General features: G+C 43.3%; 1 protein-coding gene across 1 annotated transcript in view; it reads left to right on the forward strand.

The window, feature by feature from the left end:
• LOC139471433 (voltage-gated potassium channel subunit beta-2-like) overlaps nt 1-21,103 on the forward strand; it is a 59,387-nt gene that overhangs the window by 31,777 nt on the left and 6,507 nt on the right. Inside the window, exons 11-12 of the mRNA XM_071253798.1 lie at nt 24-109; nt 12,469-12,485. Coding sequence (XP_071109899.1) covers nt 24-109; nt 12,469-12,485 — 103 coding nt within the window. The remainder of the gene's footprint in view (nt 1-23; nt 110-12,468; nt 12,486-21,103) is intronic.

A 21,103-nucleotide genomic window follows, 5' to 3' on the forward strand; every position in this document is an offset into this window, starting at 1 on the left:
ATTGTTTGTGTTTCTTGTTTCAGTATGTGTCCAAGCTGACACCGGCTATTCTTAGCGAGATGGATAAGCTGCTTGGGAATAAGCCCGTGTACAAGCGAGAAACATACAGGTGAACAATACCACTTTTCACTGGTTCTCTACCGCATGTTGTTACGCCCACCTGCCACGCCCACCTGCCCCGCCCCTGGTGGCTGCAGGTGCCCCTGGCTGACTGCATGGAGTATAGCCAGACACTTGTTGGACTACATTATCCGTTTTTTAGAGCGTCCATCACATTGACATTTCCCTTGGGAAAAGTAATCCACTTCTAACCCACATTGTTACAAGACGATTTGGAATCACAGAACTTTAATGTCACATGGACGCTGAAGTCGATGACACTAGTTGTGGCTTAATCCAAGTTGAAGATAGACAGCGACTGCAGTAGCTATGATTCACTATTTCAGAGATGACCTCTGGTTAGCTGCGGCCATGATGAAGCTTGTTCTTGCCTTTATGTTTCTCCTCGAGTAGGTTACGATCGCCTCCGTGGCTGCGTGCACACTCTTCGAGTAGGTTACGATCGCCTCCGTGGCTGCGTGCACACTCTTCGAGTAGGTTACGATCGCCTCCGTGGCTGCGCGCACACTCCTCGAGTAGGTTCCGATCGCCTCCGTGGCTGCACGCACATATACTGTATATTACTGCCATTCTTCACAATCAGGGGGGTTCCTATGCAACATATTACTGCCCAATACTTGTGTGCTGTCATTCAGTAGGTAGATGAGAGTGAGGTTCGGAGGGGGAATTAAGCACCTTCAGCAGGTGCCCTGGCAAGCTCAACAGCTGATTCAGTGTTTCTCTCACCTTAAAGACTTCCAACCCCGTTTGTTTAAGTACAATTAAGAGATATTACAAGGTACCCACATGTTTATCTGAAAAGTAGCTGATTCAGGTGTACATGATGTGGAAGGGAAAATCTTTCAGCCTGTCCAGGATACATGTACCTTGGTATTGAGTAACGTAGAGGTGACTTAATGGATGGGAAGGTCTGACTTGGTTGTCAATTCCGCTTGTCCCGGACACCTTGGTATTGAGTAACTTAGAGGTGACTTAATGGATGGGGAGGTCTGACTTGGTGACTTGGTTGTCAATTCCGCTTGTCCCGGATACCTTGGTATTGAGTATCTTAGAGGTGACTTAATGGATGGGGAGGTCTGACTTGGTGACTTGGTTGTCAATTCCGCTTGTCCCGGATACCTTGGTATTGAGTAACTTAGAGGTGACTTAATGGATGGGGAGGTCTGACTTGGTGACTTGGTTGTCAATTCCGCTTGTCCAGGATACCTTGGTATTGATTATCTTAGAGGTGACTTAATGGATGGGGAGGTCTGACTTGGTGACTTGGTTGTCAATTCCGCTTGTCCCGGATACCTTGGTATTGAGTATCTTAGAGGTGACTAAATGGATGGGTTGGTCTGACTTGGTGACTTGGTTGTCAATTCCGCTTGTCCCGGACACCTTGGTATTGAGTATCTTAGAGGTGACTTAATGGATGGGGAGGTCTGACTTGGTGACTTGGTTGTCAATTCCGCTTGTCCCGGATACCTTGGTATTGAGTAACTTAGAGGTGACTTAATGGATGGGGAGGTCTGACTTGGTGACTTGGTTGTCAATTCCGCTTGTCCCGGATACCTTGGTATTGATTATCTTAGAGGTGACTTAATGGATGGGGAGGTCTGACTTGGTGACTTGGTTGTCAATTCCGCTTGTCCCGGATACCTTGGTATTGAGTATCTTAGAGGTGACTTAATGGATGGGTTGGTCTGACTTGGTGACTTGGTTGTCAATTCCGCTTGTCCCGGACACCTTGGTATTGAGTATCTTAGAGGTGACTTAATGGATGGGGAGGTCTGACTTGGTGACTTGGTTGTCAATTCCGCTTGTCCCGGATACCTTGGTATTGAGTATCTTAGAGGTGACTTAATGGATGGGTTGGTCTGACTTGGTGACTTGGTTGTCAATTCCGCTTGTCCCGGACACCTTGGTATTGAGTATCTTAGAGGTGACTTAATGGATGGGGAGGTCTGACTTGGTGACTTGGTTGTCAATTCCGCTTGTCCCGGACACCTTGGTATTGAGTATCTTAGAGGTGACTTAATGGATGGGGAGGTCTGACTTGGTGACTTGGTTGTCAATTCCGCTTGTCCCGGACACCTTGGTATTGAGTATCTTAGAGGTGACTTAATGGATGGGGAGGTCTGACTTGGTGACTTGGTTGTCAATTCCGCTTGTCCCGGACACCTTGGTATTGATTATCTCAGTCAGCATGAATAAAACTACTTCTGAGGTCTCTATTGGATGAGGCTACGGAGTAATTACAAGACATTTGACATAAATGGTCCCAATGTTTCGAGGGATGAGTTTTAGTGACCAAGATGTTGAACTCTGAGAATATGTATTTGATATGTGGAGTTTTTTGAGAAGATCCAGTATACCAATTGTTTTTTTAAAGTACAGTCAACTACGGTTGTAACGAACTGAAAGGGACCACTGATTTTAGTTCGTTATAACCTTAGTTCATTATAAGCATATATACAGCAAATGCCCAGGACCAAAATAACACTATGTCAGTTCATTAGAAGCGTGTTCGTTATAACCATAGTTTACTGTATCATCCTACAATTTGTACCAAAGTCAGTGTGAGAGAAATACTCAATCAGTTTTCAGCCGATTTCCCGACAACATCTCATACGTCAGCGACCAGACACACATCCTTGTATGGTCTTAGGACAAGAGCGTGGTGATTCTCATGCTAGTTCTCAATGCACTCGGGAACACATTTACAAAGACAAGAACCCAAATGGCATATACCAAAATATCTAATATTTTTAAACACCTATTTTGATAATGTTCACCTTTCATTCCAAATGGCAGATGTAGCATGTAGTTACTCTCCTCATATCTAATGGCACGACCTCGACATCATTGTGAGGTACATTTGTAACATTTGATTTATTTACTGTCACGTTAATGACTTCTAATCATGAAGACCAAAATATGTGGTATACATAAAAAATGCATTTTTCAATTACTCAAACTCAACATAACAGTAAATACATTGATGACAGTACAATTTTCAATTAATCCACCTTAACAAAAAAATTTTGGGAGAATCTGTATTAGAATAAACTTTACTTGAATTTCTATGGCTAAAACTTAATTTTGATCAAGACTGTATTCCTTGTTTATCAAGTGGATTGACTTTCACAACCCTGTATGATGTATTGACGAGCTATCGGTGTCTTATTTGTTTGTTAATATGTATATTTATACTTGTAGGAATGCCTTGCATTATCTGCGCTGTAGGCTGTGATACTTACTATTTGATTATATTTACATTTTTATAATTTGTTTATGGCCACATTTATGATACATCAATCCTGTAATTCAGGTATGGGCACCTTGTTTTGACATGCCTGCTTTAATGTGCCATAGTTTGCACTGTCAAGAAAAAGAGGTTGCAGAGAATGGCAAGCTAAAATGTATGCCTACATACAGGGCTAAAACTAAAACAAGAATTCTCAAATTCACAGTGGAAATATGTGTCTTAATAGTATTTACCTGCAACAAAATAAAGTACCTCGCAGAAGAATCAGTGACAATTTGTAAATAACCCAAACACTAGCTGGGATCATCCTCCGCACCCCACCCCTCCTGGGTTGGCATTATCTCCCCCTGGACTGGCATTATCTCCCCTGTGTGAGGGTTATCTCCCTTAGGACTGGCATTATGTCCCCCTGGGTTGGCATTATCTCGCCCTGGACTGGCATTATCTCCACTGTGTGAGGGTTATCTCCCTTAGGACTTGCATTATGTCCCCCCGGGTTTACATTATCTCCCTTTGGGTTGGCGTTATCGCCTCCTAGGTTGGCATTATCTCCCTTGACATGGCATTATCTCCCCTGACATGGCATTATCTCCCCAAAGCTCCTCAAATTCGTGGAGCTCTCTATACTATCGTTGCCACCAGTAAAAACTCCCAACCATGATAGGTGGCTACAACCATCCTTGGAGTTGAACTCACAGCTGACTGACTGACAAATGATGACTTTGCGTGTTAATTTGAATTTCTGTTTCATTACAACTATCATGTTATTAACATAGTAATAATGTGAGGGGGAAGTTGGTTGATTTTCTGTTAGTCTGCAATCTCGATCCAATCTGATCAAACAAACAAAAAGGTAAATTCAACTGGGAAATATTGTCAGCTGTATACCTTTTCAAAATTAACTGTGCTGGCAATCCCAAAGACAAAAACAAAAGTATAAACATCACTACATTTGGGGTTAAAGGGCAAATTTCAAGATTCTTGTAATGGCTGCGCTCACACTGGTGGTAGCGATGTTACCGAGAGTGTAACGAAGGTGTCCCACTGGGAAGGAACTTGTATCTCCCCCTGGGCAAGCATTATCTCCCCTTTGGTTGGCATTATCTCCTCTGATTAGGTATTATCTCCTCCTGGATTGGAATTATATCCCCTCGGCTGGTATTATCTCCCCTTGGGTTGGCACTATCTCCCCTGAGTTGGCATTATCTCCCCCTGGATTGGCATTATCTCCCCCTGGATTGGCATTATCTCCCCTGGGCTGGCATTATCTCCCCCTGGATTGGCATTATCTCCCCTGAGTTGGCATTATCTCCCCTGGTTTGGCATTATCTTCCCCTGGGTGGCAATCCCATCCTTGTGTATTGCAACATACTGAACTACACACTTGCCACCAGTCACATTTTCACGTATGTTGAATGTCAGTATGAGACTGTCAACAGCCCAGACTCACTTCCCCAGATAGTTCAGGACTATCGACAGTCCAGACTCACTTCCCAGGATAGTTCAGGACTATCAACAGTCCAGACTCACTTCCCAGGATAGTTCAGGACTATCAACAGCCCAGACTCACTTCCCAGGATAGTTCAGGACTATCAACATGCCCAGACCCACTTCCCAGGATAGTTCAGGACTATCAACATGCCCAGACCCACTGCCCAGGATAGTTCAGGACTCACTTCCCCAGATAGTTCAGGACCATCTTCCTGAGGCAAGGGGGGTTAACTGACTTTTAAAATCACCAGCCACCAATGGTTATTACGAGTTATGTCCCATCTCAGCCTCTCCTGTGGACCAATCAGATTCCACCTCTCGTATCACTTGCATTTGTATAAAAGAAAATGGCGTAGCCCAGTCAAGACGATCTGATCGATAATCAAGATCTATATTATCATACAAAGGGTCTTACATTGCGAAGTACATCAAATCATGTGAGTACCTTGATTAAAACCATGAAAAGATTTGGAAAATATCTGTTGACAATGAGTTGGCGAGCATATGCTTTGCAAATCCTGCAATCGACCGAAATCTGCATGACAGTTTACAAAACAGATTTCGATTTTGTTGCGCGCTTTTGATTGGACTAAGCATAGATTCGTTAGTCCAGCAAAAATGTAACTCCATAATACAAGCCTAGTTCATCAAGGGTGGAAACTGGACTTTAGTAGTCAGTTAACTCTCTTGCCTCGGGGAGATGGTTCAGGACTGACTCCCCAGTCCACAAAGCGATCTTAGCGATAAGGCCCTAGTAACTCCCAGACTTACGACTGTCGTAGCACTCAGATCGCTTTGTGGAACAGGGCCCAAGACTGTCCCAGCACACTGCATGACAACACCAGGCAGCTAGCTGGCCACTTTGTTTCTCAGTCAGAGGAAGGAAACTAATCACCCGTTTTATTGTTTCTTCTGTGAGGTACTTCAAGTTTTGGCTAAGTGACAAATTTTTTACTCATTTCTGATCAGAAGAAATTATATCATATACATCTATAAGGAAATCACAATGATATTACTTTATTCAAAATCAAGTCAACTTAAAGAAATATTGAACAATATTCAGTATATTGTAAGCATGTTCATATACAAAATATTTCAAAGCTGTCTCTAATCTCTATTAATGCTGCTATGCCTTGTTTATATACTGATGGAAAGAAGTAAGCAGACATTAAGTAAAAGCAGTATCTGTTGGACATGACAGACATTCTGGTCGTCTTCCGGACCCATGGAAGTGGACTCTTATAAGTGTCATAAGACACAAACTTGGCAAACATTATTTGGCCATAATGCTGTGTTCACTTACTTTTTCCCTTCAGTATATACATGTGTGTGCGAGTGTGTGTGCACTTAATGAGTGATAATACCCATTATTCATTCCTTTTTCCTATTAATGCATCTATATTGAGCATTCATCATCTTAGCAACTTGACAATTTTGTCAACATACTTATTCTAATTTTACACTTATTGCAGCTGTATTACTCAAAATGGCACATTTCGATTATATTTGTCTTGTACATTTCTACAAATAACTATACCTTCTATCCTATTTGAATTTTGAATTTTGACGATTTTATAATAGATCAACCGAAACATTCGTAGTATAGTATTTAACACTATACCAGGGAACTTCGGCAAATACTTTTCTATGGCTACGCCCATTTTGAGTGTAGATCCTTGAACTGGGCACATTTTGTACTTGTTTGTTTGTCATTGGAATTGACTTATAAACAAGATTCTTTCTTTATGGCGAAGTGCATAACAGATAGTATAAATAAACCACATTTGAGCAGATACTAGTACCTGTATAAGTGTGGTATATAGATATATAATATATTATGACATTATGTCGTATGAATCAGCGGAAATTAAAACCAATGGGCAAAACTAGTAAGTCCAGCTTATCTTGATTCCTTCACTCTATTTTTGAAACAGAAATGTTTTCCTCTCCATTGATTGACCAACAAATACATGATTTGTCCTGACCTGATATCTGTAGTAATGTCACATGAACATGAGGTCGTCTGATCCAAGGCGGCCATTTTGAAATCCCTTGAAATCCAAACAAGACGATGTGTGTTGGGTTTTTGATGGTTGTTATATTTGTTTCGGCTGACTGATTTCAAGGGACTTCAGTGGATTTTATACCAGCAGCATTATATATGATCAGAAACTGATCTTGTTTTTGTTCATTTCTTTACACATTTACTGCTTCCTTCAAAGGACGTATGCTAATTTCCAAACTGAAAATAAAACTGATCAAAATTGACTTCTTGTTGTTTTTCAACTATCAAGCAGTAAAAGAATCACGGAAAAGTAATCCTTTGAGGTTTAAGTAATAAGATAGCACCTAAGTCAGTGAGGATGACGCAGCCGTTACTGCATGATCATAGCTAGGACAACCCTAGGACCACAAGTGACATGTTGTTTTTAGGAGGTGTGTGGGCAGTTACAGAATGTACTAGCATTATCAATCATGGGTAGTTGTGTGTATGATTAATTCAACTCACCCTATAGATATGCCACATTGAATAAGATCGAAACAATTTTGAAAAAAGAATTCTGACCTACGATGGGTTATTTGTAAGTAAGAAGGCTAAATAAAATAAATAAAAAATGGCTTTGTTTGTGAGAGACTAGCTGGTCGGCTCCGAGTCAGTATACTGTGTCTGAATGGGGTATTTATGTTAAACTGCGTTATGATATCTCAGTAGGTTAGCACTATAAATCGGCATCATTCCAGACTAGCGCGCACACGCACACACACACACACACACACACACACACACACACTTGACTAAGGTAGGGCTGTCACAGACATCTCCTGACTATCATTTCCCATAAAGGAATATCCAAAACATGGAATAATTGACCAAATGAAATGAAGTATATTTTTCTTCTTTCTGGTTACAAATTCTGATAAACATTGTTCATATGCTTCAAAACCTCTATTATGGGTGTATCTCAAATATTTCAATAAACTGCAAAAGGTGTTGAGTCATTCTGTCCAACCAGTGACATCCCTAGCCTATTGTGTAGAGGCCTTCTGGACCTCCATCTGTTAGCAAGCCAGACATCCTCCTAACACAAGGACACCAACGACAGCAGCACAGAAGACTGGAGACAACTCAGGAGTCTTTCAGGATGGTCACAGGGCTGGGACGTCCTTGCCTATCTTGATGACTTTATCAAACAAGACTTATTGGGCTGTCAGACAATGCCTTGATTGTTTCAATGAAACTAAACCTGGGCAATTTACAGATAATGCCTTCAACCTGCTTGATGAATGACTGCCCAATAGGTTCTGCATTTGAGGATGTCTGTTCAATCACAACGCAATTAAACTTGGAGAGCCATGCAATCAAGCTGATGTACCCTTGTGAAGTGGCTGGCTCCCCAAGACATCAACTGACATTCAACGGTTTTCAAAACTCTTTGGAGTTGCACAGGCATTAGTTGGGACAGAGACATATGCCGGTATTTAGTCTCTGGTTAGTACTTGAAGGACGACTCAGTCTTAGTATAGTTACTGTTGGAACAGAGACATCAGTTAGAACCGAGACATCAGATGGAACAGAGACCATATTCTGTATGGTCTCCGGTTAGAACGGACGACTCAGACTTGGTAAACTGTCTATCCCGACCCCCTGTTGATATAATGCCACTGTGTCTCACCCTGACAAACAGCCTGTCTAACACTGTTGCTTATTTCCTTCAGTCGACAAAGAGCCCGACAAGTTCCACGGCGATAGCGCTAGGCAGGGGTAAGATCTCACTCACATTGCAGCACAGTCACTTTGGAGAACAAAGATTTTAGGAAATTATACAGAGCTGTCAACCGTATCTATGGCAATTTAACAAAATCGGATAACAATATTAACTGTTAAAACGAATTGTAATTGATCAATTACAAATAAAAAATGGATCATTTATTGAAGCATTGATAAAATATGAATCAAATCAATTTTGAAAATTTTCATCCGGTGATGACTTCACCGATTTTGAGGTTTATCTGTAAAATTTGTGAGAAATCTTGACACTCCAAAGTTGACAGATGCGATTTATAGATCTTTGGCATGGTGTTTTCCACAATTTGTTCTCTTAAAATGCACTGTAAACATTCTAATTATTTCAAAATTATAATCTTCATTTCCTATGATTTCTCATGGTTTCGGAATGTCTCCTTTATAAATAGCTTCAAGCATGTTTGAGATCTTACCTCTATTTTCAACATCTTTGTTTTGTGAAAACTTGTGTATTAGAACTCTCTATGCTATAGTTTCCATGGTGGAATTATCAGGTACAGATTCTCCGATTTCTTGATCTTAAACACATCTTGCTTTTATTTTGATGAAGAAAATACCTATTTAAAACTTTTTTTAACATCACAGGTTTTCTTTTCTGTTCTTTTTTTCGAATCTTTGTTATGATCACAATCTAAATTCACTGACCAGTTTAACTGAATGATTTCTAAACGCTAGATCCTCCTTTTTAGATATATTAGCTACAAGAGAATTGGCTGTCAGAACTTGTACTTGGTTGTTCACAGAAGTGTGTTTTCTATAGATCATATCATTTCATATTTTGTTGATTTATGTGACCATTATTTCTGAATATCGAGCTTCAGTAACAGTTGAAAATTACTTCATGAAACTAACCCTCAACAAGATGGAAGAGATGTATTCAAGTACATTTATTCCAGCATCTAATGCTGATACTATGAGTGTATATTCCAACATTGGACCAGTAGTGATTCCTTGGGCTGGCTCAGAAAGTGGAATCTTGTTCAACTGGAACTTGTAGCTCACCTTGAAAGCTCATTTGCAAATAAATAACTGCTCTTGTAGCTCACCTGGAAAGCCAATTTGTGAACAAATAACTGCCCTTGTAGCTCACCTGGAAAGCTCATTTGTGAACAAATAACTGCTTTTGTAGCTCACCTGGAAAGCTCATTTGTGAACAAATAACTACTCTTGTAACTCACCTGGAAAGCTCATTTGTGAACAAATAACTGCTCTGGGATAGTTTCCAGTGCTGATTCAATTAATGTAGACAGTTGGAAATTGAAGAGTCTGGACTAGCAAGGTTCCACAACTAGATCCCCAGAATCAAAGGTAAACAGGCTAAAAACATCCATGCACTCGGCGTTTAAACAAAAGCACCTGGAATCACACTGAGGCCATACCAGGATATTCTTTAGTACCAAACACATTTTACTTAGAGGAAGTTATCAAGCAGTACCCAAGGCTAGAAGACCTACAGTAACATGTGACCTAAATAGTCAAAATGGAATTGTCTGCACACAAGAGTGATATGACAACCTCACAGGATGTACGTGTCAAAAACACCTGTAATTATTAATACCGTATTCCACGTATTAAGCGCCCAGGGTGCTCTCAAAATTAGAAATTAGGGGGCTTTGATTAGAATATTATTTTGGTGGAAAAAAACCCACAAATTTCGTGGTTTATGCTGACAGCCTGAAATGTTTACATTCAACAGATATATTTTTCCAGAATTTAATTGCCACTAAATAAGGGTGCATATAGTGTGTATATTTATACACATGAGTGCGTATTGTACATGAATAAATAAGTCCTGTATACATTGATCAATCCAAAGGGGTGCTGATTGGGATTGTTCACTAGCCAATATATGAGAAAATATTGCCGTGGGTGCTTATTAGAGTGGGGCGCTTATTACGTCGAATACGGTATTATTAGTATTAATGTACTACTCAAAGTTAAGGACCGCATGATTCATGGCATGACGGATTCACTATAGTAATATGAAAGAAACAGGTGGTCCTTAACTTCTTTTGAGCAGTATAGCAAGATAATGTAAGTGTTGTTTGGCTACTTGTGTCCACACGTCAGCACATCGGTACCAGTGTTCCTGATAGTTTTTTTCCTATAGGATGTCTCACATTCTATACATAAATCAGGGCGGTCGGGTAGCCTAGTGGTTCAAGTGTTCGCTCATCACGCCCAAGACCCGGGTTTGATTCCCGACATGGGTACAATGTGTGAAGCCCATTTCTGGTGTCCCCTGCCGTGATATTGCTGGAATATTGCTAAAAGCGGCGTAAAACCTTACTCACTCACTATACATGAATCAGACACAGAAATTTACTGTTTCATAAACAAATTACGACTTCAATGCATGCTTATGATATGGTGTGAATACATTGCTTGAAAGGTGGCTACTAGACACTTGCTGCTTGGTTTCAAACAGAACATGTTCTGGGAGTGGTTGCTGGTTCTTTAGGGGTAACGTGTTCAGTAAAATGCTTGGACCGGGTTTAAAGTTGCTGCTACTAAGGCCAGACAGAACATGTTCTTGGAGTGGTTGCTGGTTCTTTAAGGTGGACGTGTTCAGTAAAATGCTTGGACCAGGATCTAAACTTGCTGCTACTAAGGCCAGACACAACATATTCTGAAAATGGTTGCAGCATTTCAGACGAAAACGGAACATGTTCTGTAAAATAGCTGCTACCAGGATTTAAAGCTGCTGCTGCAAAGGTTCAATGATGCTTCAATAATCCCTGCAGCTAATCTTATTGTACTTAACAGTTTCACCACACCTTTCAGTCTGGGTGCTTCTTTACAGTGCCCCGTGATTAGCCTCGCTGCACCTCACTCACTCACTCACTCACTCACTCACTCAGTCTGGGTGCTTCTTTACAGTGCCCCGTGATTAGCCTCGCTGCACCTCACTCACTCACTCACTCACTCACTCACTCACTCACTCACTCTTCATTCACTCACTCACTCACCAGTTCATTCAGCTTTGGTGTAACTACAGGACTATTTCCCTTTGTCATGGAAACAATCATCTTACCGAGGCAAAGGGAGTTCACTGACCATAAAAGTCCAGTTTCCCCAATGCCGAACTAGGCTGGAATTCCTGAACTCGATCGTAGCACCACCGGTGGCTATTACCAGCTATGTCCCTTCTAAGCCTTTCTTATGGACCAATCAGATTCCACGTCTCGCCTGACTTGCATTTGCTCCAAACAAAATGATGGCGCCCAGTCAAGACTATCTGATCGATAATCAAGATCTATATTGTGATAAAAGGGGTCTTACATTGCGAAGTGCATCAAATCATGTGAGCTCCTTGATTTAAAAACTTGAAAAGATTTGGAAAATATCTGTTGACAACGAGTTGGTGGTGCACATGCTTTGTAAATCTGTACGAAGGTTTATGAGCCGTTTTTCGATTTCGTTGGACACTTTTGATCAGACTATGCAAACGCCATAATACCAGCCTAGTTCGGCAAGGGTGGAAACTAGACTTTTATAGTCTCTTGCCTCAGGTAGATGGGAAACCCTCAACGAGAACAGGACTGATGAACTACATGTGTACTGAACAAAAAGAGATTTTCTTTAATTCACTGACACGATGCATTTTCTGAGGAAATATTGAATAGACAGTTGCTTTTATTCAGACACTGTGCAACATCTGAGGCAACAGAAGTAGAGAGATGTCCCTTAGCTCACACACATCTCTTCAAACAGAGAGCAAAATGAAATAAATATCTTTTAGCTTCCAGACAAAAACCCAAATAATGAATTTTTCAAAATGTTAACTCTGTTTGGCTTTCAGATCCAGCACAAAACATGGTGAGTCGAGGGTGGCATCTGCTCCCCTGTCCCGCCAGCAATAATCCCCCCCCCCCGCCCCCCTCACACACAGACCCCCTGCCGCCACTAACAAGCTGCTTCTCTGTCCTACACTAACACACATCTCCTCCAACTACTCCACCTCGGCCGCAGCGCTAACCGTGTCACCTTCTCAACACATCAATCTCATTGTGTCATTGCATCATGTTTTCTGCTTCAGATGTACGTGCTTTTCAAAATTAGAATGACGTCGAGAAACGTGAGTAAGTAGTTACCAAGTGACGATAGTTTGCATGACCCCAGTAGATGCTAGCTAACTTACTGACTTGCGTGTGAAGCCGTCAGACAAAACCTTCTCACACTCATATCCCAAGGATGCAAAATAGTCATCAAAATCACACAAATATTAATATGTTTTATCCACTGCATAACCTATTGTATTCGTGACACTCACCCAAACTGTGTATCTATTCTAGAAGATCTACCCCAATCTTCTATTTCGCCCTCTTCTGTTCACAGTCAAAACACCAACCCTCCATCAATGACGAGTACCTCTAAACAAACCCTGCAAAGTAAATACATGAAGTCTTTTATGGTGTTGGCGCCGATGGTAAAGCTGTGACAGAGCTGATACCTAGTTCACTCACTCACTCACTCACTCACCTGGTGTTGGTGGGCAAGAAGGCTCATAAAAATAAGCAAGTTGCAGTTGGCCTTGTAGCGAATAGGGCGGGGAGGAGTCCAAATTTGCTACCTGGTACCCGACACACAACACCCTATTACCCGACCCTACCTGGGTACCCGACACCCTATTACCCGACCCTACCCTGGTACCCGACACCCTATTACCCAACCCTACCCAGGTACCTGACACCATATTACCCAACCCTACCTTGGGAACCGACACCATATTACCCGACCCTACCCTGGTACCTGACACCATATTACCCGACCCTACTTGGGTACCTGACACCCTATTACCCGACCCTACTTGGGTACCTGACACCCTATTACCCGACCCTACTTGGGTACCCGACACCATATTACCCGACCGTACCCCGGGTACCTGACACCATATTACCCGACCCTACCCGGGTACCCGACCCCCTATTACCCGACCGTACTCGGGTACCTGACACCATATTACCCGACCCTACTCGGGTACCTGACACCATATTACCCGACCCTACTCGGGTACCTGACACCATATTACCCGACCGCGCCCCGGGTACCTGACACCATATTACCCGACCCTACTCGGGTACCTGACACCATATTACCCGACCCTACTCGGGTACCTGACACCATATTACCCGACCCTACTCGGGGAACCGACACCATATTACCCGACCCTACTCGGGTACCTGACACCATATTACCTGACCCTACTCGGGGAACCGATACCCTATTACCCGACCCTACTTGGGTACCTGACACCCTATTACCCGACCCTACTTGGGTACCCGACACCCTATTACCCGACCCTACCCGGGTACCCGACACCCTATTACCCGACCCTACCCGGGTACCTGACACCATATTACCCGACCCTACTTGGGTACCTGACACCATATTACCTGACCCTACCCGGGTACCCGACACCCTATTACCCGACCCTACCCGGGTACCCGACACCATATTACCCGACCGTACCCCGGGTACCTGACACCATATTACCCGACCCTACTCGGGTACCCGCTGCAAGTCTCAAGAGTTGGGAACAAAATGTCTGATTAATAATTGTTTTACCGCAGCCCTGGCTAAAACTATTTACATACATGCATCAAACAATCCGATCATGCATTCACCGAGTTGACTGAAGCTTTATCTTTACTCAAACATATACAAGTCAAAAGGAATGTGTGCATGGTCAGAAAGAAATGCGAACATTAGCAACTTGTAAAGTAACCACAGAGCTATAGTGAGTTTTGTCATTAAACAATATATCACATGACTAACCACGGGTCCAGGTAGTCTTGTGGGTACCCAGGTCCTACTTAGGACCCACCCGAGTACCCGAGTACCGAGTACCCGAGTTACCCGTCCCAGCCCCAGTAGTGAAGTGTTAAAGTAAACAGTCCGAGTTAACTGCAAAGCGAAAAGTCCAACCTGCCTGATTTCCATTGATGTTTTTCCGACCAATCAAACGTTGAGATGAGATAAAAGGAAATAGGTGAGGCAGGATAATCGCCCAAATCTCGACTTCATGTTGCCTGCGATGCTACTTGTAGTACAATCTAACCATGTCAGATATGGACAAAAGTGGCATATTTGCAATTTAATATTGGTTGTTAGAATCTACTTAGAGTCAGAGATTTTTCAATAAATGGCACCACAATGTTTCACCTGCTGGTGCTAATTTTCAGCCCAACACTTGGACAAAAAAGGGAACATATTAACGTCATGCTTATATAGATCCTACCAGTTGAGGTAGCAGACAAGCAAGGGGGTTTAACAACTTGAATCACACTGGCTGGGGCTGCCATATGCCATGAAGTGCTGACCGCCTCTGTGGTCTAGTGGTAGAGTGTCTGGGGTTTCATCCCCGGCTGCGTCATACCAAAAAATGTTAAAAGATGATACTTGTTGTTACCCTGGCCTGTGTGGCGCCTGACATTCAGATGCTAAAACAAGGACTGGTCGGCTCGGAGTCAGTATACTGTGTCTGAGTGGGGTATTCATGTTAAACACCCCAACACACACACACGTGGAATAATCTTGGATGCGACATAAACCACCCCATTTCACCCCACCTCACCTTCATAAAGTGCCGTAACGCCTCCATTTTCTGTCCCCATCTCCAACAGATCTGTGAAACAACTCTGAGTGACGCAATTTTGAAGCAATAGAGAAACCTGGGATAATTGCCGTCTAAATTGAAAAAATTGAAAAAATAAATAGTAATCATTATTTGTCTGACCAGTTGTGTACAGAAAGGACACAGGTCGTATTGTAATGAGAATTTGTTTTCATGGAAGTCAGAACAAAAGCCCTGAAACAGACTTCAAAATCTCTCTACACGTCCACATGTATATGTAAGGATACATCACATCCAGGCAGTCATCCATCTGTTCATTAGGATGACATGGTAATAAACAGCTCCTGTATTTATCAAATGCATTAAGGAAGCTGTTAGTTACAATAATTATCTTTATAACCCATAGGGTTAGAAACAACTGAGTCATAAAAAGGGTGCATGCACTGGTACAAAAATCACTTTATGCCCACCAGATGGCATTGACATCAGTCGAATCTCATTGTGACGTAAGTTTGGAACAGCGTCACACCAGAAACGACGTCATAGCTGAGGATTGTTGACAATTGCGGTTCTCCAAGACAGCTGTTGTGATCAGTAAAGAACTTATTACACACACATGTGCATCATACTGATTTTATAAGACTTGTGTAAGAATAAATGTATCAGGGATCAATTTTGCTATATCTAGGCTGCACCAGTGCAGGTAAAACATTGCTAGTGCAGGTAACTTGTATTGCCAGGATGCACCCAGTGCAGGTAAAACATTGCTAGTGCAGTTAACTTGTATTGCAAGGCTGCACCCAGTGCAGTCAACATTTCACACCACAAGTGCATGGCAGCATTTCTTTTGGATAAAAGTGGAAAACTGAATTATTTAAGAACTGGTTGCAAATCTTTTCGAATCCAGGAAACAACAATTCATGAAAATAGTGAAATACACAGGTCTGAGTGAGTGAGTATAGTTTTACACCGCTTTTAGCAATATTCCAGCAATATCACGGCGGGGGACACCAGAAATGGGCTTCACACAATGTACCCATGTCAGGATTCGAACCCGGGTCTTCGGCGTGACGAGCGAACGCTCTAACCACTAGGCTACCCGACCGCCCCTACACAGGTCTGAACGCAGTTAAATTGCAGAACTAATTCTTCACATTTACCACAAGAACAGTCAGTCATTAGGTTACAATCTCAATATCTGTACACGTCCTACCAGTCGGGTAGCCTAGTGGTAAAGCATTTGCTTGTCATGCCGAAGACTCCGGGTTCGATTCCACACATGGTTACAATGTGTGAAGCCCATTTCTGGTGTCCCCAGCAGTGATATTGCTGGAATATTGCTAACAGTGGTGTACTCTTTCTCACACTCACTCACTCACTCACTATAATCACAACAACGGAACGTTGACACCTGTGTGGGGTCCATGCTTCCCATATTGTACCTGTGTGGGGTCCAGGCTTCACATATTGTACCCGTGTGGGGTCCAGGCTTCACATATTGTACCTGTGTGGGGTCCAGGCTTCACATATTGTACCCGTGTGGGGTCCAGGCTTCACATATTGTACCCGTGTGGGGTCCAGGCTTCACATATTGTACCTGTGTGGGGTCCAGGCTTCACATATTGTACCTGTGTGGGGTCCAGGCTTCACATATTGTACCTGTGTGGGGTCCAGGCTTCACATATTGTACCTGTGTGGGGTCCAGGCTTCACATATTGTACCTGTGTGGGGTCCAGGCTTCCCATATTGTACCTGTGTGGGGTCCAGGCTTCACATATTGTACCTGTGTGGGGTCCAGGCTTCACATATTGTACCGGGGTCCAGGCTTCACATATTGTACCTGTGTGGGGTCCAGGCTTCACATATTGTACCTGTGTGGGGTCTTGGCTTCCCATATTGTACCTGTGTGGGGTCCAGGCTTCACATATTGTACCTGTGTTGGGTCCAGGCTTCACATATTGTACCTGTGTTGGGTCCAGGCTTCACATATTGTACCTGTGTGGGGTCCATGCTTCCCATATTGTACCTGTGTGGGGTCCAGGCTTCACATATTGTACCCGTGTGGGGTCCAGGCTTCACATATTGTACCTGTGTGGGGTCCAGGCTTCACATATTGTACCCGTGTGGGGTCCAGGCTTCACATATTGTACCCGTGTGGGGTCCAGGCTTCACATATTGTACCTGTGTGGGGTCCAGGCTTCACATATTGTACCTGTGTGGGGTCCAGGCTTCACATATTGTACCTGTGTGGGGTCCAGGCTTCACATATTGTACCTGTGTGGGGTCCAGGCTTCACATATTGTACCTGTGTGGGGTCCAGGCTTCCCATATTGTACCTGTGTGGGGTCCAGGCTTCACATATTGTACCTGTGTGGGGTCCAGGCTTCACATATTGTACCGGGGTCCAGGCTTCACATATTGTACCTGTGTGGGGTCCAGGCTTCACATATTGTACCTGTGTGGGGTCTTGGCTTCCCATATTGTACCTGTGTGGGGTCCAGGCTTCACATATTGTACCTGTGTTGGGTCCAGGCTTCACATATTGTACCTGTGTTGGGTCCAGGCTTCACATATTGTACCTGTGTGGGGTCCAGGCTTCACATATTGTACATGTGTGGGGTCCATGCTTCACATATTGTACCTGTGTGGGGGCCATGCTTCACATATTGTACCGGGGTCCATGCTTCACATATTGTACCGGGGACCAGGCTTCACATATTGTACCTGTGTGGGGTCCAGGCTTCACATATTGTACCTGTGTGGGGTCCAGGCTTCACATATTGTACCTGTGTGGGATCCAGGCTTCACATATTGTACCGGGGTCTAGGCTTCACATATTGTACCGGGGTCTAGGCTTCACATATTGTACCTGTGTGCGGTCCAGGCTTCACATATTGTACCTGTGTGGGGTCCAGGCTTCACATATTGTACCGGGGTCAAGGCTTCACATATTGTACCTGTGTGGGGTCCAGGCTTCACATATTGTACCTGTGTGGGGTCCAGGCTTCACATATTGTACCTGTGTGGGGTCCAGGCTTCACATATTGTACCTGTGTGGGATCCAGGCTTCACATATTGTACCGGGGTCTAGGCTTCACATATTGTACCTGTGTGGGGTCAAGGCTTCACATATTGTACCTGTGTGGGGTCCAGGCTTCACATATTGTACCTGTGTTGGGTCCAGGCTTCACATATTGTACCTCTGTGGGGTCTTGGCTTCACATATTGTACCTGTGTGGGGTCCAGGCTTCACATATTGTACCTGTGTGGGGTCCAGGCTTCACATATTGTACCTGTGTGGGGTCCATGCTTCACATATTGTACCTGTGTGGGGTCCAGGCTTCACATATTGTACCTGTGTGGGGTCCAGGCTTCACATATTGTACCTGTGTGGGGTCTTGGCTTCACATATTGTACCTGTGTGGGGTCCAGGCTTCACATATTGTACCTGTGTGGGGTCCAGGCTTCACATATTGTACCTGTGTGGTGTCCAGGCTTCACATATTGTACCTGTGTGGGGTCCAGGCTTCACATATTGTACCTGTGTGCGGTCTTGGCTTCACATATTGTACCGGGGTCCAGGCTTCACATATTGTACCTGTGTGGTGTCCAGGCTTCACATATTGTACCTGTGTGGGGTCCAGGCTTCACATATTGTACCTGTGTGCGGTCTTGGCTTCACATATTGTACCGGGGTCCAGGCTTCACATATTGTACCGGGGTCCAGGCTTCACATATTGTACCGGGGTCTAGGCCTAATTTTGTACCTGTGTGGGGTCCAGGCTTCACATATTGTACCGGGGTCCAGGCTTCACATATTGTACCGGGGTCCAGGCCTAATTTTGTACCTGTGTGGGGCCCAGGTCTGAGGTCTGCCTATGACAACAAGGCTAAGAAATAGGACTGTGATGAGTCTCAATATTCTACCTTGGTACCCAAACCCCTGTCACCTGATCCTACCCAGGTGCCTGCTGTAGGTCTCAAGCTGGGTACAAAATGTCTGATTGGGATTTGTACTTAGATACACAATTAAACCATCTGGTCATGCATACACTGAACTTGACTGAAGCTTTGTATTTACTCAAACATATAAATGTCAGAAGGAATGGGTGAATAGTCAGAAAAAATGCCAATATTAGTGAATTGTAGTGTAACCATAGAGTTCCAGATAATTTTTGTCATTGAGCTGGGGTCCGGGTAGTCCTGTGGGTAGTGGGGTCCTACTCAGTACCCTCCTGACCCGAGTCCCTGGGTGAACCATTTCAGCCCTACTAAGAAACACTAGGTGACAAAATAACTAACACAGTTAGAGACACACACTGTAATCCCTGCACACACAACACCAGCTGACAAAATAACTAACACAGTTAGAGACACACACTGTAAACCCTGCACACGCAACACCAGCTGACAAAATAACTAACACAGTTAGAGACACACACTGTAAACCCTGCACACGCAACACCAGCTGACAAAATAACTAACACAGTAATAGACACACACTGTAAACCCTGCACACACAACACCAGCTGACAAAATAACTAACACAGTTAGAGACACACACTGTAAACCCTGCACACACAACACCAGCTGACATAATAACTAACACAGTTAGAGACACACACTGTAAACCCTGCATACACAACACCAGCTGACAAAATAACTAACACAGTAAGAGACACACACTGTAAACCCTGCACACACAACACCAGCTGACATAATAACTAACACAGTTAGAGACACACACTGTAAACCCTGCACACACAACACCAGCTGACATAATAACTAACACAGTTAGAGACACACACTGTAAACCCTGCACACACAACACCAGCTGACATAATAACTAACACAGTTAGAGACACACACTGTAAACCCTGCACACACAACACCAGCTGACATAATAACTAACACAGTTAGAGACACACACTGTAAACCCTGCACACACAACACCAGCTGACAAAATAACTAACACAGTAAGAGACACACACTGTAAACCCTGCACACACAACACCAGCTGACATAATAACTAACACAGTTAGAGACACACACTGTAAACCCTGCACACACAACACCAGCTGACATAATAACTAACACAGTTAGAGACACACACTGTAAACCCTGCACACACAACACCAGCTGACAAAATAACTAACACAGTAAGAGACACACACTGTAAACCCTGCACACACAACACCAGCTGACATAATAACTAACACAGTTAGAGACACACACTGTAAACCCTGCACACACAACACCAGCTGACAAAATAACTAACACAGTTAGAGACACACACTGTAAACCCTGCACACACAACACCAGCTGACATAATAACTAACACAATAAGAGACACACACTGTAAACCCTGCACACACAACACCAGCTGACAAAATAACTAACACAGTTAGAGACACACACTGTAAACCCTGCATACACAGCACCAGCTGACATAATAACTAACACAGTTAGAGACACACACTGTAAACCCTGCACACACAACACCAGCTGACATAATAACTAACACAGTAAGAGACACACACTATAAACCCTGCACACACAACACCAGGTGACAAAATAACTAACACAGTTAGAGACACACACTGTAAACCCTGCATACACAACACCAGGTGACAAAATAACTAACACAGTTAGAGGCACACACTGTAAACCCTGCATACACAACACCAGCTGACATAATAACTAACACAGTTAGAGACACACACTGTAAACCCTGCACACACAACACCAGCTGACAAAATAACTAACACAGTTAGAGACACACACTGTAAACCCTGCACACACAACACCAGCTGACAAAATAACTAACACAGTTAGAGACACACACTGTAAACCCTGCACA

The sequence above is a fragment of the Haliotis cracherodii genome, unplaced genomic scaffold, assembly GCF_022045235.1.
Source record: "Haliotis cracherodii isolate W230 unplaced genomic scaffold, xgHalCrac1.p SCAF_22, whole genome shotgun sequence".
NCBI classification, from domain to species: Eukaryota; Metazoa; Mollusca; class Gastropoda; order Lepetellida; family Haliotidae; genus Haliotis; species Haliotis cracherodii.